General features: G+C 36.9%; 1 protein-coding gene across 4 annotated transcripts; it reads right to left on the reverse strand.

Annotated features, from left to right (window-relative positions):
• Nucleotides 1-207: 207 nt before the first annotated feature.
• On the reverse strand, nucleotides 208-21,018 carry LOC131209244 (homeobox protein abdominal-A homolog). Of its 4 annotated transcripts, none has more exons than XM_058202262.1 (9): nucleotides 20,923-21,018; nucleotides 20,136-20,351; nucleotides 19,569-19,737; nucleotides 19,283-19,503; nucleotides 18,508-18,543; nucleotides 15,591-15,638; nucleotides 4,413-4,636; nucleotides 3,981-4,266; nucleotides 208-2,633 (listed from the first exon to the last, which is right to left on the reverse strand). In XM_058202262.1, the coding sequence occupies exons 3-9, from the start codon at nucleotides 19,655-19,657 to the stop codon at nucleotides 2,623-2,625; spliced, it is 915 nt and encodes a 304-aa protein (XP_058058245.1). In that variant the 5' UTR covers nucleotides 19,658-19,737; nucleotides 20,136-20,351; nucleotides 20,923-21,018; the 3' UTR covers nucleotides 208-2,622. The 4 variants fall into 4 exon arrangements, with proteins under 4 accessions (XP_058058245.1, XP_058058243.1, XP_058058244.1 ...); XM_058202260.1 differs by having other exon boundaries at nucleotides 3,943-4,266; XM_058202261.1 differs by having other exon boundaries at nucleotides 3,943-4,266; nucleotides 20,875-20,927.
• Between the last annotated feature and the right edge of the window lie 5,023 nt (nucleotides 21,019-26,041).

Raw genomic sequence — 26,041 nt, forward strand, 5'->3', positions numbered from 1 at the left:
GGAACCACGTGTGTTTCGTACGAATAAAGTTTTATTTCGCTTGAGATCAAGTACAAATTTACCCAGAGATTTTTAAAAAAACACTCGAAAATAAGAGACTTAACACCTTTATGTTTTTTGAATTTTAATATTTTATTTGTTCGTTCATATTATTTAGTTTACTTGTTCTATTTAAATCTAGTTCACTTTCTTGACTAATTTACGTATGTTATTTCCCATTCACGATTAATGTTATGAGCTTACTAATTAAAAGTTATTTAAAAGCAACTATGTACAAGTTAAGATTTTCCATGCTACACCTAGTTTAATTGGTTTGAAATGCATCCAATGAGCAATCAGTGGCTTTAACCCCCGATTCCGTATTTCATACAGACCTCTATAGTTAATGTTTGAAACAAAGTTTCAATAAATGTTGCATAATGAAAAAATGATCGAGCGTTTGACTTAGAATTACTTAAAACATCCATTCAAAATGCGCCCGATGCTCGCCAAAAACTATTATATTCCGTTACAAAGAATCAGCAGCCAAACAATTAAATATGTCGTAAACACCGAAATTAATGAACAAAACAGAGAGATGTTTAACAAATAACAATGAAACTGAATTAGATATGTTGTTGAAGTGTTGCGATGAATTAAATTTTACTTTCTTATAAAATTTACATGAAAGTCACAGAATGTAGATGTGAAAACATGTTTTGGCTTTAGGGGTGGTATCATCCTCAGTCGAGTGGATGTCATTTATTTTCGGTCGTATGTCCCTTTGAACCACCGCAATATTATAATTTCCATTAGGTTTTTGTTGGTACAATAATCAGTAATTACAATAAATCTATTAATAGGTATGTGTAATATATTTATAACTGTTGCTCACACTTACAACTGGACAGATTTGCTTTTACTTATGCTTTAATCAAAATGTATCCCAGTCAAGAAATGCCCGCCATTGAGTGAAACTGTTTCAGCATTTTTTTAGCATGTTGGAGTTCATGTTTGATGGGATGGCGATGATGATGATGTTGGCCCTATGAGAAAAGAAAAGTTAAGTCCACAGTGTAAATCAAGGTTGTTTTCGTTTCAAAGTGCGTCATAGCAGTACTTTGGAAACATTCAGGCAAGTTTTCACAGAATATGGGATTTAGTTACAGATGAAGTAATGTAGCTTTTATATTCTAATCTATTATTAAATCTTTACAGTTTTAATTACGTATGTGAAGAACAATCGATCGAGCGTGATATCGTTTTGCTCGATATCATTAACCAGCATTGATTACGTACGTTTTTGTGACTTCTTGATGGCTATATTTCTTTTGCTGGACTACACTTATTGCTACTAATTATTTCAAAATAAGTTCATTGACCTAACTAATAAGACTTAAATATAAATCTGAGCCAAAATGAAGGACGGGATGCTAAAATAGACAATATAATGGAAAAGTTTCTTAACGAATTAAACAATAATGATTAGTTTGAGTACGTTCAATTTAAATAAACAATTCAATCAGAAATGTGGACTCACTGGTGAAGTTTTTGCAGATGAATAATTCCGCAGTTACGCGCCTTAATGGCCCTCTCGAAATGAAAGGACTGATCACTCTTACATGAATTAATTGTAGCACTATTTAGAAATTGTTAATACATAAAAGATTTAGTTTTACGGTTGCTTTTTCGCTTAGTGGGATACATTATTGTAATATCTAAAATACTATAATAGGTGTGTATTTATAAAACCAAGTATGAAACTTAAAAACGGGAAAGAACACTGGGTACAACGTGACAGAAGGAAACGATCTGATTGCTCAATAATACAATAATTCATCTTCTCAAAGCTGAGACGAGAGGAAAAATATGTATATAAAGTTCTCTAGTTGTTAGATCCTTATAAGCTAGTACGTATATTTGTTATAATTTTTCTCGTTTTCATACTTTTTGCTTTCTAATTACGTCCTGTTATTTTGTTTTTAATTTTTACGTTATTTAACCTGTAAGAACATGTCACTATCATGGAGTTACGTATTTCTCTGGTTGTGTGCATTGTATTTTGTTCATATTTTTCACGTTTTGCTAACACCTCGCGTGTGGGATGTTTGGTTTACTATTCAGTTTGCATCAAACTATCTGAGCTTCACAGTATGATTTGCACTAACACGAGCGTATGTATGTCAACGTTTACCATTATTCCCCTCTTGTTTTTCAGTTCCGCTCCTTCATGCTCGCCCGAAAGTTATTTTTTATCGTTCTAAGTTGAACTTCAGTAACAAAATAGTAACAAAAGATAACGATGTATTACATTTTCAAATAAAACAAAAACTTTTAGCTATTGCCTTTTTTGCCAGCTTCTTTTTTCTGCTCGTGACAACTGAATCAGTGGCCGTTGATGATACCGATTGAGTTTCCTCAATCAGTAAATAGTATCGCTTCCGAGTATGAAGATGTTTGCAGTTTCAATGGGATGACAATCGTACGAGGTTTCTTCGCCAAATGATGTCCGGGAACGGCGGCAGTAGAGATGAGTATCGTCATTGTAGCTCCAACCGAGCAAAGTAAAGTAGTGATGGGAGTGCGCCTTTGTGCTCATGTGTTGCTCAATTTATTAAGATAAAACAAATTATCTTCTAATACTCATGTTTGCGCTTCAAGTTCAAAACAGTTGTTTGCGTTATACCATCACAGAAACAGTATCGGAAAATAAAAACGAACGTTAAAAAATGAAAAAAAAGAAAGAAAAAAGTAAAATGATTTAGTATTTTAATTGTGTATATAAGAAAAGTTAGCTTAAATTTTTTGCCATTCCTTAAGCTGTTAGAAAGTGTTTAGGAAGGAATATGTACGTTTTCGTGTGTTTTGTTTTTTATCAATACTTTTAATTTAAGTTTGATCGGACTCTTTTTAAGTTGTCTGAAATTTTTTCAATGGAATCGTGTCTCATCCATTACGGTTTACTATTTCAGTTCTTTTGCGCACAATTTTCATCAACGCTGTAGTTTCATAGTTTTGACATGGCGATAATATTCATAAAATATTTTAATCCCATCTTTTATTATGTTGCATTACCTGAAATAAAGAAGAATAACAACCACGTCATGGCAAATGCAAAGGAGGCATCAATGGAATAACAATGCAAGGAGGCCACAAAAAAAGAAGAAAAAAGAAAGGAAAAGGGATCAAGAAAGATAGTTAGAGAAGAAGAAGTATGAAAATTGTGGCCAGACAAAATAACTGTAGAAAGGTTGCAATATGTTCGTTCGTACAAGTCTCAATCTCAAATAAATCAACGCAACGCAATTTTGAGATAACAGTTCTACTAAATACCATACATAGAAAAGGAATAAAACAAGTTCAATCAAAGATGTATGGAAGGACATTGAAAATCAATAAAGTCGAAGATCATCTAGGACTGGCAAAGTGTCGATGATAGACAAAAATAAGCAAAAATTAATGCGATAACAAAATAATATGGTATGTGTTTCAATGACTAAGCTAGATTTGATAAATGAATTCAAAGCATCAACGAGAGGTTTAAAAAATCATATTCTACGTGTGAAAAAAATTAACCAACTTCGGTTGGTTAATTTTTTTCACACAATCTTTTTTCTTCGTGGTGAAATGAAAACCGAACAACTCGTTAACAGGGCCAAAATAGCTCTACTGAAACACGTTTGAAAAACACACAAACATTCACAAATAAGGAAAGGATTGAGAACGGAAATTTCGAAAAATGGTAGCTTGGATGCTAGGAGCTTAGGATCGAAAAACATGAACCAAGGTTTGCTCAGATTTGGTTTGTTTTGTCACATAAAATTGTGTAATCAATTAAAAACGAGCAATGAGAAAGGTGTACAAAATGCAATTGAAAGTTGTTGAAAGCTTTAAAACCAAAGGCTCAGTTTTTTTATAAACAGGTTTGTAGTAAGGGAGGGTTTAGGAATGAACTTTACTAACTGCTTTCAGGATGTCTTGATTCGTTTTATTATCCAGACCTCCCATCATACTGAGATTCCCTCCCACGCCGACGCCCATGCCGCCCAATCCAAGCTTGAGATCGTTTTGCGCGACGATCGAAGGGTGGTGTAAATGGCTCCCTAGACTTCCAGTGCCCCCACCATTGCCTGCACCACTACCACCGCCACCAGCTCCCGTGCCATTACTTGACTGTTGCGAGCCAACGATGGCATGCTCTTGTTGGCTCTGCTTTTGGCTGTGATGCTGGGCGGACTTTAGTGATTCGTTCTTCATCTTGTCTTGTTCTTCGCGCTCGCGACGAGCCTGTTGGCGAGTAAAAGGTAAGAATGACAAAACCATGAGTCGCCATGAACGAATCGCTTGATTCTCGCTGTATCTTGGACCGAAAACAGGGTTGGCGAAGGAATTGAGAACGCCGGGGAAATGACCCTCATATCACTGTAACTAACCTGCTCATTTATCTCCTTGACCGCACGCAGTTCCTTTTTCAACTTCATCCGGCGATTCTGGAACCAGATTTTGATCTGCCGCTCGGTGAGGCACAGTGCGTGAGCGATTTCTATTCTACGTCGCCGGGTTAGATAGTGGTTGAAATGAAATTCCTTTTCGAGCTCAAGCGTCTGAAAGCGCGTGTATGTTTGGCGTCCACGCCGACGAGGACATCCATTCGGACCTAAAACGACGAAAAGCTTATCTGAAAACAAGAACTTTCTTTTCTGGTTTTCTGCGATCGCCTTCTGCTTCATTCAAATCAACGCTAGGAAGACATTACCCAATTAAATATCTTTCTTAAACGTCTCTTATGAGTATGTAGTGATTATTATAATCAAATGTATCGTAATATAAGTTACATCGACCCTAATTTCTTGATACATTGCAGCGCGAATGCTAGCAATTGTTATGATTTTCACGATATCGTTCCAATTTCAATATGAGTTGAATTCGTTTGTTCTTCAATATTTACCTGCTGCGAAAGCGATTGGAAAAAATTGGAACTGAAACGCACGCGGCTCCCAGGGACTAATTAATTGACTTAAGATGGCGGATATCACACCCAACTAGTCAACGCTCTCGATCAGCATATAAACCAGCCGTTAAATCTACGACACCCTTTTTTAATGTTGATGACGAAGAGCACCACATTTTCAATGGCCGTCAATGTAATTTTCCTCGCAAGGAATAGATTAGAATGCTTGCAACCATTTTGAAAGATTCAACCCTCAGGGGGAACGAAAGACCCGAATGTTCTCTCTGATGATGAAATATGGTGCTCGTAAATTTCTGCCTTTGAATTATCGGGATAACGTAGAAAATCGTGCTTAAGCATGGCAGGCGTGATGGAGAAAATAGAAAGCAAAGTCCCTTTCTTGGGACATAGGGGGGTTTTGGAAAAAATACGGGAAACTTAACACCACAAGGGACTCGGTCGTGGACAACAACGAGAAGCAGGAGGTGTTTATTTATGACTGTCTGATATTAAATTCTAGCAACGATGCTAGTAATTTGGAACACGAAAACTTATCGCTCAGATTATATCCTTCTTCTTACGAAAAATCTATCGTTTCACTTCACTACAGCAGTGGGGCAATGTTCCATTTCCTTCTCCACTATTAGTAAGTTATTATACGGCGTTCAAAGGTTAAACTAAAGGGAGAATGTAGGCCTAGCAACTCGTCACGACAGGATCCCAAACTCATGTGATTTTTGCACAAACGACCATCCCGCGGACTCCACTTAAAATAAGTTTAATGTTCTTACTGTTTCAGGGAAAATCATACACCTATACCTATACCTATACCTATAATCATATGTGAGATCTATCCATTCCAGAACTTTCATTGCATGTAAACCAAAACCGTTGTGTACCAATGTGTGTAGTTATGCAAAAATATAGCTTTAAAATTTTGGAAGTGTTTCGATCACGTTGCAATGCAAAGTTTAGTGAATTCGAAACATTCTCGTTGAAGTGTGTGACGCTTGACACAAGAAAATGCATTATTTTCATGCATATCCTGCATACTATTTAATAGTTGGAACACAGCAAATATGCTAAAGAGGACGAGCAGACGAGCCTCCGTATACGCCTCCATAAATAGAAAGTGGTAAAACAAACATAAAAGCTATGTGTCCACATTGTAGTTTTTACGGCCATTATCATAAAACTGATTATTGTCAATCCCAGCTTTAACAATCGTTAACACGTTTGTCTGACGCTGTATTTCTCTCACTCTCTCACTTTTTTTCATTTTATTCTCTTCTTCATTTGGGTTTTGTTCTGTCCTGTTCTTATTCGGCTCTCTCTCCCTTTCCTATCTATCACATCATCGTGATCATCGTGAGCAGAAGTGACCCCGCATTCCGTTCTTTGCAAATCTCCACTAGTAGCACGAGGTTTGATGCTGCCCTGCGTTTGCTGTAATAGGTTTATGACGTTTATTAATAAAACACAGCCTCGCACCAAGAGCGCGAATAATTCGCCATTTGCCCGCTTGATTATACGGTCGCCGTGGGTGTAGATTACGGTCAATTGCGGCAACAATTGTCACTGCAAAAAGTATGAACCATGAAGTGTTATTTGAAACTTTCAGTAGTTTTGCTTTTAGCAATGTCTAAAAGGAGACACTTAATTGGCGCCATTGAACCATTGAACAATTTGCGCATAAATTGCACCATTTTAGGATTTCGAGTTTACAATCATTATTCAAATGATTCAAATGATGATTTTAGAGTTTTTCGAATGAGAATGGCAACATTTAAACCAGATACATGGCATTATGTATGTAACTAAACGAGTAGCCGTGAATTCCTTTTTCATACAACCACAGGGAAGCAGCGAAAGAATGGAGCAAATCGAATTGTTTAACAATAAACACGTTTAACACACACCGTTTACCATATGATCAACAAACAAATTCAAGCTATTTATTTTTTTGGGCCGGATGCAAACGATGCGCAGCAACACTGTATCTTGTATAGACCAGTAACATGTTTATTAACAAGAGCTGCTCTAGACACCGTTCCATGGAAGAAGTGACTGCCTGAATCCTGTGTTTGCTTGGTTATTGCTTGGGGCTCGGGAACATAAATAGAAGGTGTTTCTAAAGTACTTTTCTGCCAGCAAGAAAAAAATCTTAATGATCGACGTGCTGCTGACAAGACGAATTGTATTACATCACTGATTTATGCCATTTGCTTTTGCTCTTATGTTCTCGTGATCTTGTTTAAACAGTAACAGTCTGAAACTGTCTTGAGAGAATGTTTTGTGTTATATACGGCATTCATTCGACCAATGGCAACTCATTTTGAGTAGTACGTGTCAGTTTACAGGCCAAGAAATCACAAGACGGACAACATCATCAAATTATGTGTAATTTGAAATCCAACCAATCTATTTGAATCACTGGAGGGAAAGCCGATGTTTATAAATAGCTTTTTTTCTCAAGCCTGTAGCATCCGGTTGACTGAGCAATAGCGTGTGCAACGCAAGTTGTATTGAAGAACCGTTTTTACCGCTTTCCCAAGAGGCGTTTGTTGGCGCAACATACAAAGTGTGAACGAAACAAACATGTCTTGAAAAAATGTATTAGTTTGTGCACACTTCTGGAGCATAACGCTGGACGGATTGAATGCTGATATAGATTTAGAAACTATAACTAAATGCATTGATACGACATGGTAGACTCTTCGTCTCGTATATTGATATATATACAAATCAAATATGTTACTGAGCAAAAGGTAAAGAATTTTCATTGTTTGTCGATGCAAGTAAAATTTGATACGTTGTTTCAATTGCTATTTGTTGTATGTGTACTTTCTAAGCCACAGGTAAGTGATGGACAAAATTAAACACGAAAATAAATAAATAAAATAAATAAAACACTGGTATTTATAAACGTAGACTTGTTTTTCGAACCACTAATGCTAAATTTGGAAATAATTTTACGTTACCATAGTGATGCACTTTGCGAACAAATATTTGGATTCAAGTACTCGAAATTATTATACCAATTAGATTAATATTTGTTTAATACTATTATCAAAACCATAGCCCGCTGCTTAGTAACTGTTGCAATGTGCTATAATTTTCGTATCACACTAGACAATTTGACTTCGAAATTTTAAAACACGTCTCTTGTTTGCAGAGATTTTATTACCTTCTTACAATTTCACTAACGATTTAATACGCATTATCTTGTACCTTATGTTTTCGTAGGACATTAGCATGTCCTTTTCCGCAAACGTTTTCTAGATTATTTATTATATATAACGACAAATTAAATAATTTCATATTAAACAATGAAGCACATTTCGGGATTCATCTGGTTTTGTACTTCAAACAAATCGGTCGTTTTGATTTGTTATCGCACGGAGGAACCTCGTTTAGTTGAGAACAAAGACTATAACAATACATATCAACCATTTCTAACAAATATCAACCTCTTCTCGTTAATCACAACGATGTTTATTGCATGTAATGCGTTTTAGTGCTAACACTTCGTGCGACAACCAAATGCGCTTGAAAATAGTGTTTCTTCTAGTTTTACTCATTTTACTGTTCAATGAAATAGAAGAAGCCAACACCCATCCCGCTACACGATGGTAGGACGATGGTTAGAAGGTGACCATTTCTCTTCTAAACAGGGGGTCGAAAATCCTCATCGCAACCAGGGAAAGTTCACCGCACGGCACAGAATATTCTATGAGCATGCTTCTGTACGTCGCAGTATGAGTGCGAAGAGTATTATGCTTTGAGTATTGCAAACGCCACTCCATTTTCTAGTTTGTTTCGCTCTAACCATTCAACCCAAATAATTTTGTGAGGAATTTCATTATCTGAGTATTTCTTCCGTTGTCTGCGCATATTTAAAAGAGGGTGCTTTACTGGCCATAAATAGTGGTGTTTGACGTTGGGAGGAAATTAAGCAACGTCACACAACAATCAAAACCGCAAACATCTCTCATCTACGAAGCATTTCTACCAATCACTTTGACAGCTACCGTATTTCCCGTTTATCCTACACTGTTCTATTTTCTAACTCATCCATCCAGACACATTTCGTTTCGTGGTGTCATGTTATCACACCCTTCTGGCGAAGATATCTGGTTTCCAGGAAACACCATTCACGGTTCCTCGATCGTCGTGACGATTGATATTGATCAGAACAACCTTGTCCAAGCTTGGACGCTGTGCGGCTAGTATATTTCCTTATTTAGCTAAACTCTTGACGAGAACCTGACCAAAACCCCCATCAGAGTAGCTATGTGATAGATAGAAAGAAAGAGAAAGGGAGACAAGAATTTACATTTATATTGAAGCAGAGTAATTTCTGCGACGATTGCGACTGCGTCGAAGACTGCGATGATGATTGCATTTCGCTTGGCTGTTGTAGTTGAACTCCTGCTGTTGATTGTGTGGGACGGGAGGTATCAAACACAAAAGGAGGACTTTATTTTAAACACAACAGCGTCACTCCACACCAGTCCTGTTCTTACCGCTTGCAATGCTTACTGCACGCAGCGAAGATTATTGATCGACTTCTTTTCCGGAAACTACGAACTCCTTATTCAAAATGGCTTCCTTCTATTAAACGGAATGGATGAAAAGATTTCCGAAGAGTCGATTTCATGTCAAAATAAAAATTGTCTAATCCCAAATCGTGACTTGCTTATAATTAAACTCCTTCCCATGCATGTACTGACAGAAGGAGCATGTTCATATGCTGAAAATTCCAACAAAACCACCGATATTGGCAGTCGTGCTGTAGTTTATGGTGTAGCGCAGGTGAACTAGTTTATATGGCAGCGGGTTGACATATAATTGCATGTGTCACAGTATCTTATTAGAGAAAATAAAAAAAATCACAACAGCGCCACAATGATGAAACGAAAGGTTTGATATGCAGCGGTTGTTTCCAACGGGTTTGTCGTGTTGCATTATTAATTACTTTCCGCTAGTATCCGAAGAATAGTGGAAGGAGCATGGTGATTGTGTTTGTTGTTACTGCGGATTCAACAAAGCCCTTGCCCAACAAACCGTGAGGCATGTAGTAAAGAATGGTCAAAAATTAGATTAATTACTGTTGACTCGGGTCATAAAAATTATAATGATATACGTATACCCGAATGTAATGATGTGAAGCCAACGGCAAAACGGCTAAAAACCGCTGTTGTCTTGGTTTCGGAAACAGATGAAAGATTCAAAAGTAATGTTACAAAAGCAAAGGCGAGAATGAGATCTACCAAATTTAATACCTACACAGTTTGAAAGCTCGTTATTGCCAAAAGCGTGTTTTTAATGGAGTATCTTAGATGAATGAATTTCAACGTTTTTTCAATGATGTTGGTTAACTATGATTAATGTGTATATGTCGACTCAACATCGAAGCCAATTTGGTAGCCGTACTCTCAAAGCTCTACTCTCAAGTATATGAAATATGAAAGAATAAAAGTTTATTGTATATATAAAATACTTGAAATAAAACAGTATACTGTAATGATAGATTGTCAATGATGAATGAAAACGTTACATAAAAACAGTTTTTTCTAATATAAATCCAAAATTTGAAATATCTAAACATCAATCAGAAATACATTGTGTGACTTTGAGTAAAACAAGAAAATATAGTGAATCCCAGAAATGAAGGCGAAATAAGAGAATTATCCTAGCTTTCTACAATACATTATGGAGAGGCGAGAAAAATATAACCGAAAAATCATTGCCCACAGCAAAAGAAGAGAGAAATTAAGATCGAGAGAACTCAATGACGACGAGCAGCAAGTATAAACACATACAGAGTTTGGTTAAATGGAAAATGCTGCACAAGGGCGTGGCGCTCAAGAAATTTCCCTCGGCACATAGATCGGTAAAATGGAGAAAATGGGGTTGGCAAAGGTGAAACTTCCGTGAAATCGATTTTTACGAGGGAGGATGTTCAAGGACAAAGTAGCAAAGACTGAGCAAGTAACGAAAAAAGCAAGTGCAAAAAGTCTTATCAATCGTAGATTTTTCTATACAAACGCTTCATCCAGTTTAGAACAACTGAATTCATTGAATTGGAAATGACTAATACGACTGACTAATAACGACTGACTCAATGATAAATCTACTTGTTGTATTCATTTTACAGATAAATTTCAATACAAACATCCAGAAACAACAGAGCTGCAGCCAATGTAGAACAACTTTGTACAGGCAATGTATAGCATTATATAATTATATTATATTATATAATTTAAATGATTCCGTTTGAGGAAAACATAGTTTGAGGATCATAGAACAACCTTTTTTGGGAAGAAGTACATTATCTCTCATTCTTTCTCTAACTTTCTCTCACACAAATACATACATCCATTTTATCTACGACATTTTCTCATCTTCACTTCGAGATTTCTGTTCTGCTCACTGTTCGAAGCACAAAGAAGCTAAGATTTTATTGATTGCATTTTATGCGCATGCGATATAATGAAATGCCACTTGGTAGCGTGAAGAGCAACAAACGGCAAAAACCGACGCTTGTCAGGTGCGGCCTTTGGCAGATAGAAATAAAAGCGACAAACATAACTTGTCTGAGAAGCGAAAATGTAGTCGATAGTCTATACTCCTCCAATAACTTTTCAAGGAAAAAATTTACTGAAGCTGTACCTAAATCGTGAGCCTGTTTGATTCAAACCACAGGCAAGCTAGTTTTATTCTGCATCTGTTTCGGCCGGACAAAGAAACTGCCCACTACATGTGTAAATAATATTAGTTATTATTTTTAATAAATACAGTTATTATTATTTTTTTGTAAAGTTATTCTAAAACAATGTTGGAGGGGAAGGGTGGTTTACGTTTTCGTGAATTCTTAAATTTGCTATGATAAACATGAAGATAAATTTCAGATATGTTTTCCATAATTCGATTGGTTAAATTGGTTCCATAATTAAATTGTTAGATCTTATATTCGGCCATCGCATTAAATTCAAGTAACATAAAAAATACAAATAAGTTGGGTTATTTGAGAAAGATATTGCCACGTTTGGTTTTAATCTTACAGTTACATCAATCGTTAAAGTATTCTAAATCTTATTGATAGAAAAGATCGTTTGCAACAAATTCAACACTTTATTTGAATTGCCCAAAGGATACTTTCCGATTAAGAATAAAAAACATATTGCTACAATCTATAGTTCCTCACAATCGTGGGAAAATGACTAATAGCGAGGCGCAACCTCGCATAACACAAAACGAAGAAATTCATTTTAGTTACTCATCTAGTCGTGGAAATATGAAGGATGACGAAGATATATAGTTAAGTGGTGTATCTATCTACGCTTAAAATAACAAATGGACAACAATCGGACTGCTGACCATGCGGAGCTTGACCACTTTGCCCCATTAACTAGAGACAGCCATTTCCTAAACGTATTTAAGTGCAATTCTGTTGATTTACAGAAAATTCGACGTTCGACGAATTTCACGGAAGTTCGGAATTCGTGAGCACAGTAACTTCAAATATAACACCTTTTCATGAAGCTTCTGTTTGTATTCTCCGTACTACAATTCTCAACAGCTATGTTTTGCGGTTTCACAAAGCGGAGCGTTTTGTAGCTAACCATTAACCATTCAATCCAGGCAAGCAATTTGCATGCAGCTGTCGTTACGGAGAGAAAGAAGATTACTCTCGAAAAACGCCATGATCATGACGATCACGTTGTGAGAAGCAATGTGTTTGTTTCACTTCCATCGATGTCATGCAGACTATTCGTATCGCATCTTAGGTTATCACTCGGCTAGTGTGAGTGTGATTCTCAGCTTAGATTCAACGCTATCAATCTTGCGGACATTAGCTTTCGCAAAGATTATATATTGGAAGATGCTACTGTGGTCCGTCTTCTACCAGCGTGAATTACATTACATTAAGTTCTATTGATGGCCCTATTACCGCAGGCATTTATAGGATTTGTAGCTTTTGAGCCATTCTTATTCACATGTTTGCATGCATGATTTGGTGGTTCGGATTTTATTGGCAATTATGGCAATAGTCATGCCTATTTACCGCTATTATCGCCGTGCATTTATATTCATACCATGCAAAACATATGAAACTGTATGCTATTGGATCTTTCGTCTTGTAACATAATTTTAAACATTGATAAGGACTAAAGAGGATTAAATGAAGTTAATGAACTTTATTTAATCCTCTTTTTACTATTTTATTAATTACCACATAATTGATATTCAGTGTTAAATTCGATTTCAATTTCAGTATATTTAAAATAAGAATGTTGCAGATGCAATGCAATATTCTTAAATTTTCATAACATTATGCACGGATGTGTAAAATATTTTTGGCGATACAAGGGTTTCGACAAATTGAACAAATAACAACGAATCGGAAATAGAACCATGTTGTCGTACGAATCAAACGAACGTACTACCAAACTGTAAACATTAGTTTATCTACATGGCGAAAGAATTCGGAATGTGATTTAAGAAAAATTAGTAACCCATCTCATGGACGCATTAACGCATTTCGACTAACTATTCCCATTTAAGTATTTTAAACAAATTTGCACGTGTTCGACCGGTGTTTCCTATTTTCATATACAACAAAACTAAGGTAAGGAATTTATCATTCGATTAAGAAAAACGGATTCAGATTATTGATATGATTGTGCATTATTGTGTTGCAGCAAATTATCGTATGAACGGTCCGCGTTCAAAACAGTCCGAAATGCATAAAGTTCTCAAACAACTTTTCGAACATTTTGGACAACTGCTAGTAGTGATTTGACAACCAACGATCATTTTTGATGCGACTCAAACAGAATATGTAAAACATATCCCAGAATATTTTAAAGAGATATGTGGTAAATTAATTTGGAAACCATTGTACTTAACTGCCTGATTGCTGCTTGCCTTAAAGTATAACGTTTTTACTTTAAACGCTTTTGAATACGGTTTAGTCTGTAGTTCCTAGAGAGAAAAGATCGTTACGCACTTGAATGTTGTTCGGCCCTGAAGTGGACGAATATCATTAAGCAACCAGTCGCTCCCACTTCCCCTCTTTGTACTCTTTGACAGAACTCTAGAGACGTACAATGTTAGAGAGTATAAAATCGTGATTTACGGCGCATCAAGCCAAGCAAGATTTATGGCGACCATGAACACGATCATTGTTACACTTTCTCTACTGGTAGCGGTGGCTTCCGCAAACAGTTTCTTGATCCATCCCATGGGGGTCTTGAGACATCAAAATCCAACAGTTAATTCACTCATGGCGCATGATTGAGACGTGTAGACAACCTATACGAAGAAGGACTTTGCGTATTTCTGTAGTTTATTTTTTAAAGTCAATAAAATTTACCTCATTTTGCTAACAAATATTCGTAGCAATTGGCAACCAATTGAAAATCACATTGCCATCAATGAATCAGCCAATCAGTGAGTAAAGTAATGGTAGCAGCACAAATGAAGCTCTGTGACAGAATTGACCAACTAAACAGACAAGAATGATTTGAAGTCTGAGACGAAAAGTTATGTTCAATCGTGCAGCAGTGAATTGTTCTTTTGCATGCAGAAATTCAGTTTGGAAATTCAGTCTTAAAGTTTCTTTTTTCAATTTAACGAATCAAAGAAAATATTGTCCTGTAATTTACCCGGTTTTACCATTCCGCCATCAGTTTTGAACAGCTGTGAAATGTTTCACATACGCACACCATAGCAGATCTCTGATCCACACAAAATGTTGAGTTTGATAGAAATTAGTGCAACAGGGTTGTATTGGTATGACATTCCTGTTTTCTTCTTCCACTTCTGACATTTTTGTTTTCTCTTTTATACCGAATGGTGCTTTGGGATAGCGCAACATCGAGATACATCTAGAGCATAAATCAGTACATGTGTCACCTATTGGAGACAAAACCAGTTCCCTGGATTACATGCCAGATTTTCCGCCGACTTTTGACTGATTTTTTTTGTTCTCAGACGAGGACTTCTACCTTCATCTTACGTGCCTTCTGCTGGCGCGTCAACAAATGCAATCAAAAGAAGGTACCACAGGAATGAACGACCACCATTGCAACTCGGACTCAACTCAAGCCGCCAACCGGTTGAGTTTTCCAGTTAAACAGCTATCTGAAGTCAGATCAAACCCGATGTGCCAAGTCTATGCCAACGTTGCAGACTATCAGTATGATGCTAAACTTTGGATGCGAAAACAAAAGCAGGCTATGCTCGGAGAGTAAGAGAGATACACTTCAAATGTGACCGGGTTGTAGTTTAAAAAAAAGGAACGAACCATGGCGGCAAATTGGCCTTTGTTGAATCTATATGTTTCCTGACGTAAATTTATTACAAATTTTTCGTTCGTCGTCATACATGGATGTTTGGAGTATTCTTTTTCTATCTTCGTCCTCTGCTTCGTCTGAAACATGTATTGCCGTACCATGTTGCCAGGACGTCAGCTTGTCAATTGAAAAGACCCTAACCCAGGTTGTTCCGATAAATATAGTGAGATAAAACTTTTTACGCTTTGTTGCAACATCAAACGTAGTAATGAGAACAAACCACAGTTTTTACAAACGGAAAATGTTGCCTTTTTACACTTCCAATGAATGAATAAATATCCTACTACAAGACTCACCAGCAAAATCACCACACACCACGCGATCGAAGGGATTGCTCATCCAATCTGCAAAAACATAGTTGTAAATGTCAAATTATTTAGTCAATTAATAAAATATTCTATAACATCAATTAATACGGTTTATTGATGTATAAAGAACGGTTAATATTATATAGCAATATCAGACGCATAACACTTAAAATCGTAGTGTAGAAAGTATTGGACAAATTTAGACTGAGCTATGAACCACCGTTAAGAAGCACTGTTAGAAAGCGTAAGATACAATTGGTTTGAAAAATAAAATTTGGCTTGTTTCCTTATTTGTTTTTATTGACATTGATAAACTTGAAACCCAAGTTATTTTCATAAATTTGGTGGTTTAAGCCTTTTAAGATGATTCTTTATGTTTGAGTTCACGAAATAACTCACAATCACACAATACTAGAAAACAGATACAACTGTTAAGTAACTACTATCTTAGTTACTCTACTTTCATGGTTCAATGGCGCATGACAGGCTAGATTTTCAAAATTCGACAATAGTGTTGGGCCGTGCTACTCACAGCATGTGAATGAGTCAGTCACAATTCAGCGGCCAGCTACAGGATGTTGTGAGTATTACTTCCAAATACTCTTCATACTTTCACAAATTATTGAGTGTGATTTTGATGCATGTCGATAAACGAAAGTCTAACTTGGTGCATGGTTTCGGTATGATCCAGGTTTGTTCTACTCAGTCTAGTGTTGTTAAATTGACCACCGTTTTATCCAACATTCCAATTATTTTAGTGTTTATATGAACTAAATTTGCAGATACATTTTGCCAGCATCCTACGGTAAAGGAAAGGTAAAATTTGAAATTGTTTAAGGGAATTGAATTAGAAGAAGGATTGGAACGATCGCATCGTGTGGCCTGTATAGAATTGCTACACCTAAGGGTGTAGCAAATTTTGTGCACTTTCCCCGTAACGGTTCGAAGACTATGCTCTAACACAAAAGGGTTGCTGGCATGTGTAAAAAGGTTTGGGTTTCTTATACGCGTAAGCGGTTGTGCTTGAGTTGCTTCGCCCTTTTTGTCAATAGGTAATTTTCAAGCAACGTCCTGCTGCGATGCCACTTTCTAATTTTGATAATAAAAAGAACTGTTTCTTCAACCTTCTAACGGTCCTTGGACAAAAGTTCTTTAACCGTCAAAGTGTGATGCGTTTTTGAAAAAGAGAAAGCGTCGAGCAAGGGTTTTACGCAATCTGATGAATTTGCGTTGAAGGACACATTCTCATGGAATGAGACATGTATTTAACATGAAGCATGGAGAAAAATTTGAAGAAGTAACTTTAAATAAAAAAGAAACAAATATTAATGTAGGTTTATTTTTATTTGTATATAATACGTACAAATCATATAATGCCTGAGATAATGGCAATCATTTTAGTTTTTGGAAGCGATTGTCTTACAATTTAAAAGGGCTGGTGATCATCACCCCCTCCACCTAAGTGGTTTAAGTATCGAACCTGCGATACACAGGTATTAGGGTATTATGTCGACTCGATGTTGGTTAAATGTACTCAATAATTTAATTGACTTTGCTTCCACGTATGAGCAATACAATGAGTAAACTACGTATGCTTCGAATTTCTTTACGTACACTTTACACTTCGTAAAACAAACATAAATTGAACTATCGTTGCATAATGTGGTTATTTTTTGCTATGACCAGTACTATTCTTTCACTTGAACATCTTATCAATGTAATTGCAAAAGAGGCAGTGAAGTTTGAGGTGAGATGTTGTTCAAATGCGAACCGACGGTACCCCGGAGCATATGTTTTGGTTTTTTGATCAAGACAGAAAAGCAATACAAGCTCACAACATTAAAATCGAAATCGCCATAAATTCAAGAATTGAAATTCTATTCCCTGCTTCATTTAAACTAAAATTTCTGTACATAAATTTGAATAAATAAGGCTTAACTTTCAATCTTCCCTGGTGGCAGGCAGCAATTGCATTGCTCGTGTCTCTGGATGGCCATTTCAAGCTTCACAAGTATCGTGGCCAGATCGTGGATGGAATCATAGCAGCTCTCCACCACTTGCCCCTCGGTTGGCTGCAACCCTGTATTGTAACGGCCTTTTTTAAATCCTGTGTTCACTCGGCCTCTCATTTGCTATGCTTTTCTGTCCCACGCATATCCTATCCTATCCTATGGGGAAGGTGGGCTGCATGAAATATTCAACACATCCCTACACAATATGATAATGCCTTAGTACGTCTTGCGAGAACGACAAACGTTAACTCAGGCAAGACAGAACGCTCCTAGATTTAGTTGGGTTTGGTTGGAGTATACGTAAAGATAGAAAATGATCACCCTATTCGAAAAGTTCTTCAGTGTTTGCGATTCGACGGATGCCGTTATAAGTCCTTGGCCCTCCGTCAGTAACACAAGTGCAACTAAATGATTGCAATCAAAATCGATGCAAAAAGGGAACACGCACACTACTGTAAAACTGTTTTCTTGCTTAGGGATGAAGCTTTGGCAGCCAGTATTAGGAATGCGCATAATTTATTATTCACACCGTTACCTACTGGCTGGCCCTTCTTAAATTTCAGTTTATTCTGTTTGCTTTCGCTCTGTGTGATTACAAGCACATGGGCTCTGAAGAGCTGCTTCAATTGCAATTAAAGTTCTAGGCCTGCCAGAAACAAATCATTGCCAAGGGAAACATTCTTCAATAGGGTCTTCCATCTACTAAAATGCACCTGATCCTATCGGCTTCTGGAAGGCTATGAGTTTTTACCAGATTGTGATACTTTTTCCAAAAGAATAACTAAAGACAACATGACTAACAGTGGGGAAAACATAACACCGTTTCATCCGCCATTATTTTGGTTATGTTAGTTTTAGTATCATAATATACATAGAGCATATAGCATACTGACCTGTGCTGGCAAATTTCTGCAGAGCTGATTGCGATGCTGCAAGACACGCGGAAGGCAATGAGCAGATAGGGCATGGAAAAAAGTTAAAAGTAAAAGCCACGATAAGAAAAAGTAGAAATGTTTTAAATCAACTCAAGTTACTAGTTGTATTAGCTGTTAAAATAGATTCTGTATCAACTAGTCTCCAATGAACTTTACGGTATTGCAGATCAAGACCAACGTTAGCAGCCAACTAGACCAAAACACGAAATTTTCTATGAACATTTGATAATACAAGCATAAAAAAAATTTTTTGTTCTAACATTAGTCTAACGACAGCTAATAAACAAGGGGAATTTTAATTATTATCTGTATACATACAATTTTTGAAAGATTAGATTATTTTGACTTAAAGGCTTAAAAAGGAGTGTTCAAACGTCAAACGAACATCAATCGTTTAGAAGCTCTGTTGTAATGTTTTAACTAAATATTGTCTCACAATATCTTCCAGCTGCTATTTTGCAAGGAGTTTTTGAGAGTAGTATGAAAAACCAACGGTACCAAATGGCAATCGATGGTAGGATACACTTAAGGATGATGATTTTAGATCATAACTCTACACTAATACAGAAACTTTGTATCACGTAAAGAGAAACAATGAAATTTTAGTATATTGAACACTATCCGATCTCATTCAATGTTATGTAAAATTTGACCCTATTATGTAAAATTCATCTTAAAGTTGTCACATCAGTATAGTTTCACATTTTTAAGTAAAAGTAGAATAATCACTCACCAGTCACTAGCCACGGATGCCTTGTAATATCCGGTAGTCCAGTCTGTCCACCGCCGACGGAAGAAGAAAGCTGCGAACAGGCGGATCCCAACGAGTCAACACCGACCCCGGCGGATGCGGCTGAAACAGCTGCTGCTTGCTGATAAAACTGTGCAATGCTGGCACTGCCAGGGACACCCATGGGCGGATAACTATTCATCACACTGTCGGTGTACCTACTGCTACAATGGATGAATAGTGATAGAAAGTTAGTACACAGTAATTGCGGATCAATTAGGTTTGTTACCTGCAAGACTTGTCGTCCAGACCGGAAAACCCGGGCATCGTCGAGTAACTAGTGTGTGTAGTCGGATGGTTCGATACAAAAGGATACATTTTGCTGGTTGGTGGTGAGTTCGGGCTACCTTCACTACCGGTTGTCAACGGGCTACCTTCAGAATTGGGCGTCTGTGACACTGTCGAGTTCGAGTTGGAAACGGACTGTGATGAAATCTGTGAGCTAATAAACGGCTGGAACTGAGCGTATTTCGGGAGCATACTATCGATTATAAACTTTGACATGACCGCATCACATGGGTGGACTATCAATGCGGCTTATTAGCTGATGTCTAATTTCTCGCAGTCGTTGACGATTCACACCGTGTTAGTAAGTCTTTATGTTCAACTCGATTATACGATCTCGGACAACTAGTGTCGAATTTTCAGAATGATGCGGCTTCTTGTCAGTTTGATCAACAAGTCGTGTCTCAACTTTTGAATGTTAGTTAAAAGTTAGTAGAAAATCACAAAAACTACGAGTTAGTAAAAAGTAAGTTGTGCTATGAAGATTGTATTGTAGAAAACTATCACTCACCAAGAGAATGCCACAAAAAAGGAGGTTGATATCACTGAAACACCAATTTGTGATGCAACATTTATTTCACATTAGCTTATCACAGAAAGACACTAACTAGACCACACGACTCAATCTCACTTTATCACCGCGATTGTTTACCTAAATGCACTTTTAACACTCTTGACAAACCCCGCGAACAATCGTATTGTGGTTTTATTCTGCATTATTTTCGCACTAAAAAAAATTATATTTGACGTAGCAAAAACCAACTTCCATAACAAAACAGAAGGATAAAAGGCACACGGTACAGGAAATATAGTTGATATTTTCAAGAATTGGTTGCTCAAAATTCGAGTATCAAACATTTGTGCAAGTGAACATTTTTAGGGTTCTTCTTGGAACTTTATTGGAAATGTTTCCTAAATAGGATTCATTTCTCACACTAATAATAGGGTTCGTGCGATTATTCATACTGATTCTTTTGAAGCCATAAAGATTCGAGTCTTTGTTCCGATACCACGATTAATGTTGAGCCTATTTTCTGATTATAATTGCGCAAAAACTTGTAATGCTTTACTAGTTGAGCCATATTCTGCAGCAATCACCGTGGCCAGCACTAAACACACTGAACGGTTTCACATAACCCTCACAACTAGACACATGTTCTTACGTTAATATGAAACTGTGAAACACGTAAAAATGAAAATGAACGCACAAAAGTCTTTGAAATGCTGAAAATGCGGCGCTTGTTGTTTACTTGTCAATCGCCGGCTTGCCTTTTCAGCAAAAGGCGCAAAACACTCACTCGACTCCGGTTGCCCACCCACCCCGGAGTGTTGTTTTATTTTTACTGTTATTAATATTATAATAATAAAAATTCGATCGTAGAAGTCCGAAGTTGTTTACGTTATGACAAGTAGTTCGTTTATGACACAATACAAAAGTTTCGCATATAACAAGGCAATACACGAGAAAGAAATTCAATGCGAGAGATGATTCCTATTTTCGTGCGTGAGAGCGTATTCCTCTCTTATTTTTGCTACAACGTTCTCGCGAGGCGCACACAATCTCACAAGAGACACGGTGATCCTGTTTGCTCTTTCTGCTCAGGTTTTCGTCTCACATTCTCACTTCTGTGGTGCTCTCTCTTTTTCGTACTATAAATCTGCAGTGTGAGCAGTAGCGCACATCTCACTTCTGAGAAGAACTCGTTAGCACCATCTGTCTCTGTTTTTTACTGTCTCACTTACACCTGCTCGTGGCTCTCCGAGTTCTTTTAGCAGTCGTGTTTGCTTCAGGAATGTTTGCTCCTTGTAGGAATTGCCGTGGGCACTCAAAATCCGTCACTGGGAAGGAAACTGTTTCCCTTTTGAAGCGATTCCGCAAACTTCGTTCAGCTCTTCGGTTCACCTTGCGATTTTAATCGAAAGAAACGGTAACAATGGTTCACACTGCTCAGTCAAGATTTACAGCGACAAAACTGCCCTTACAGAACTTCTGGTTTTCAAGAAAACTGAGTAAATGACACAAATCCGATCAAAATAGGCCACGATGATCATTCAAATAGTTCATTACTTTAGCACGTAGAACATCACAATGCACTGGAACTGCGTAGCACCGATTACTGTGGCGCAGGCATTAATATTTTTCGCTGCTATCGCGAGCAAGCCAAACACAACATTCACAGCTCCACGGGTTCGCGACAGTAAGACTGATAGCCTGCGGTTGCGGCGGACTCCTCCACTAGAATTCATCAGAGCGCGACCAGATTGCTTGCTTGGACTAAGTGATGATAAGTATTGCGATCTCTGTCGCGCTTATACTAGCCAGTAGGGATTTAAAAAGCATCTTAACCTTTCTTCACTTTCGGCTCTTATGAGGAGAGATTTTCCGAAATCAGGAATATTGACAGAAACTGTTTGTCCTGCTCACCTGCGCGAGTGCGAGTGGATTGGCCATCATTCCGGAAATTCTCGCGGAGCACCCGTTCGTTCCCACTCCCACTACAAGTAGATGCGCAGTATCTGCAACAACCTCGGTTTCGAAAGAAAACGAAAAATAAAACTAAATAAGGCATTCTCACAAAATAACTCCCACGAGTGGCACTTTCTCTCCTTTTCTCGAGCATCAGATGCGTTGTTCAAGTTGCACAATTCGTGTTCTATATCAATCCGCGGCACACCATTTGAGCTCGTTCCTCGGCCATCCATGAGGATCCGTTCTCTCCTTTAAAGTAATACCGAACTGCAGCGAAATTGTGCATATATTCAGAAAGTTGACGTAATGCAAACATTGCATCTTGTAAAATTAGAAAACCTAGGAGATATGTAGTTTTTGATACAAATGCTTTTTGTTGGCCTTAATCTATATTTTTGAAAACTAACAAACAGATTCGAAGAAATTTCGACATTGGCTAGTTGCAGAATTGACTCACTTTGAAATTTGTGAAGATGTGGGGATATCATACTAATTTGCTATACATTAATATATAATATGATTATATTTTTATTGCGGTCATATCAACAAATCATTACAATGTGAATCCGGCGTGTCGACTCCGGATCTTCTTCATTTAACATTCTAGTTCTGGTTCTTGGTTGCCTTCAGTCTTCCGGTTCTGCAGACTATGCCATATCTCCCACTTATCCGGATTTATTTTTATTGAATATATATTCACGCTTTATGTGGACATATCAGAGACAAAAGTTTACATAGCATTTGTAAACAACACAAATGGTACATTGTAAACCTGTTAATCATTAACAATTGGTTCGTTTTAAGTTTAAGAAATTGTAGAATGGCTTTACTCGACTAATCAAAGATCCATGTATGGCTTGGTTTTATTAGTGTCTGTGGAAACTCATGAAAATAGAAGCAAGAAATCAGTTTGAAAAGTAAATCCACAATCAATCACTGAATTTCAAAGCGTTGGGGAGCCTTTTTATATGATAATAAATTATCAACAAATTTGCAAAAGCGTGACTAACATTACACACGCGAGTGTCATGGTACACTGACACTAGGTCATCACCGACCCAAAACACTCTTGTACATAGCCCCAGCCTATTCCAAGCAGAATGAACGGCGAAGCAACTATTAATAGGCCCATAAAACAATTTAAAAACTGTAAAACTTTTATTTCAATCATAAAACCGGCAGCCCCTTGAAGTTCCGTTCCAAAGAAAAAAGCTGAAGATGCAGAGGATATGTTTATATATTTTTTATTCGTCTATCTTCAATTTAATTGTTTTTTTTTTAGCACAACGAGTAACACCTTAGCCTGATGAGGCAAACGGGCTACCATTAGAATAAAGAGTTTATAACGAGGCTTGAAGGTGCGATGGAACATCACAAATACCAAATGATAGATGACGAAACAAGCGGAAGAATCAGACCGCTAGGCTAATAAATTAAAAAACACACAAAGAAACGTAGACCATCATCTGCGATTGATAATTACACTGTAAAACGAGATAATCGATCATTTATGTTATAAAAGATTGCGTTAAGGAACTATCTGCATTAGCAGATAATGTATGTTTCACAGGGTTTCATGGAGCTGCTGAAAATATTGAAAAATGTATTTTTCGTCTGCTACAAAATAAACAAACAAACCAATACATGAACATAAATCCCTCTACATGTTGGTTTGATCGTTTAATAGCACAAATATCAAAATGCTTCAGTAGTGACGAATTAAATGAATAGGTATGGTAACTATTATAGCTATCAAATGAAGCTAAATGAAAGCTAATTATTTATAAAGCGATTCAAGAAAGCGATTATGTATTTATGTTGCGATAACTCACCTGGGGAAAAGGATGACGAAAACCGTAACATTCATAGGAATCAAATCGTACGCCTTTAACACATTCCATTAAATTGGTTTTATGCCATCTACTCTCGCATTTCAATAAACTATATTCACCTTAAAACGCATAAGAAAGAACACTTTTTGGATTTCGAAAAACGACTGACTAACCGACTGATTATCATCACATGTATGCACTCTTGCCTCTTGAGACCATAACTTATACTAACACAATTGGAAAAGCAGGAAACTAAGTGAGATGAACACGGATATAACTCTTATACATACATTTGCACTTGTACACTGATTTAACCATAAACGATTCGATACTAAACGACACTCTAAACGAATCAAATCACGTAGAATGAGCTTACGATATAATGACGATATTCGTTGATATTCGCTCAAGTTAAAATCAACACTACACACCATTGACAGAATCCAGCCAAGAATTAATCCACGGGTACCTAGAAATAGAAGAAATTAAAAGAAAATCCGCTATAAATTCTCATGTATAAATTTGTTCACTCCTTTAACAATAATACAACAAATCCAATAAATTCCACGCAATTCACACAATCACTGTATTATTTTTCTTAACCGAGTAAACTCGGAAACAATTCCGCGCCCTGAAGGTATCTTTCGTGATGCATAGTTCTTATTTAGTTTTATTAAGTTTATTTAGTCAATCGATTTAATCAATAGAATGTTGCGCAGCCGTTTTTTAGGACTAAGAAACAAATATATACATACAAATATATACATATATATAAATCTTAAATCCTAAATCCTTAAATGTTGCGAATGTGCTTTGCCCAATTAACGACATCTGGTGACAATAACTGGAAACTATAGGAGGAAGATGAAAGGACGGTCAAAGCTTTTTTTGCAAGTCAGCCACAGCTTCCTTGCTTTATCCTTTTTGCACAGCTCTTCTCATTCTAGGTGTAACAGTGAAAATTCTTTTTTTTCCTTTTTTCCAGTTAGAATTGAACACGTTAACAAACAACTAACAAACTTCAAACACTTCTTCAAATATAAAAGAATAACATTACAGCTTTCAAGAAAATTATTTTCGGTTTACTTCATAACATTGTTGCAAATATGGTACACATTACTGATCGAACAAAAGAACATCTTAAAACGAAAACTAATTGCAGTACCCGATTGCATACGTTGCATACCCGTGTGAATATGTGACATGTGATATGTGAGCGGTTAACGATAGAGATAGGCTAGAAAATCGGAGAAGAGATTCAAAGCAGAGAAAAATAAACGCATACTACTGAGCGGGCTGACTGAATGAGGGAAACCAACGACTATCACGCCGACATTTTCAATGGTTAATTTTTATTGCACTGTATAATATTTTACGATCCGTGAGTCGTAAAATGAAGGTTTGGCCCCTTTGGAATGTCACGACTTTATCCCGGTAACGGCACACACACTCGTTTTCAACTCGTTTGGTGATTGTTTTTTCCGATTTGGTTGTGTGGATGGATTGTTTTTCATTCAGTAGCCTGACCAGTATTATAGTTCTGATTCGTCGATTCGTTGTTTCTCTCAAAACCACTCTGCCCGTTGAAAGAAAACTGTGATAATATTGGGGCGTTATTGACTTACTTACCAAACGACGGTTTAGAATGAATTGTGGACAGAACAGTTTTGTGAAGTTCAACACCAGTGACAAGTAAACATTCCTTGTGCTAAAGTCTAGTTAGACCTTGCAAAGAGATATTTCCGTCAATACTAATGTAAAATTGCATCGTGGGATATGCCACTGGCTAGTTCCTTGCATAAATGGGGCATGACTGAAGCGTGTTTGTGCATGTGAGACCAACTCTTCAATTGTAACTTCGGTGCAGCGGACATAACGCTTTGTAACGCAAAGGCAACATTGTGAAAGACTGGTTTTAAATATACTTATCCCACTTGTTGACTGATGTCATCACCCTTTTGCAGCGCATACAATCATGAAGGTCCAATATAAGTCATTAATGAAAAGATAGTTGCGGCAAAGAGATAGCATTGGAAAAGAGAAATCAAACAATTATAATTCCATATTGCTCAATTGCAACAAATTTTTGGTCTGTTAAGTAGAAATTTAATTACT

This window comes from Anopheles bellator, chromosome 2 (assembly GCF_943735745.2).
Source record: "Anopheles bellator chromosome 2, idAnoBellAS_SP24_06.2, whole genome shotgun sequence".
NCBI classification, from domain to species: Eukaryota; Metazoa; Arthropoda; class Insecta; order Diptera; family Culicidae; genus Anopheles; species Anopheles bellator.

What these genes read in the sequence shown, in the direction of transcription:
- LOC131209244 (XM_058202260.1), bottom strand. Translation starts at nt 19,657, where the DNA reads ATGTATCCTTTTGTATCGAACCATCCGACTACACACACTAGTTACTCG. An exon ending in CTGGACGACAAGTCTTGCAG is followed by an intron (nt 19,504 to 19,568) that starts GTAACAAACCTA and finishes CATCCATTGTAG; the next exon opens with CAGTAGGTACACCGACAGTG. An exon ending in GCATCCGTGGCTAGTGACTG is followed by an intron (nt 18,544 to 19,282) that starts GTGAGTGATTAT and finishes CGTGTCTTGCAG; the next exon opens with CATCGCAATCAGCTCTGCAG.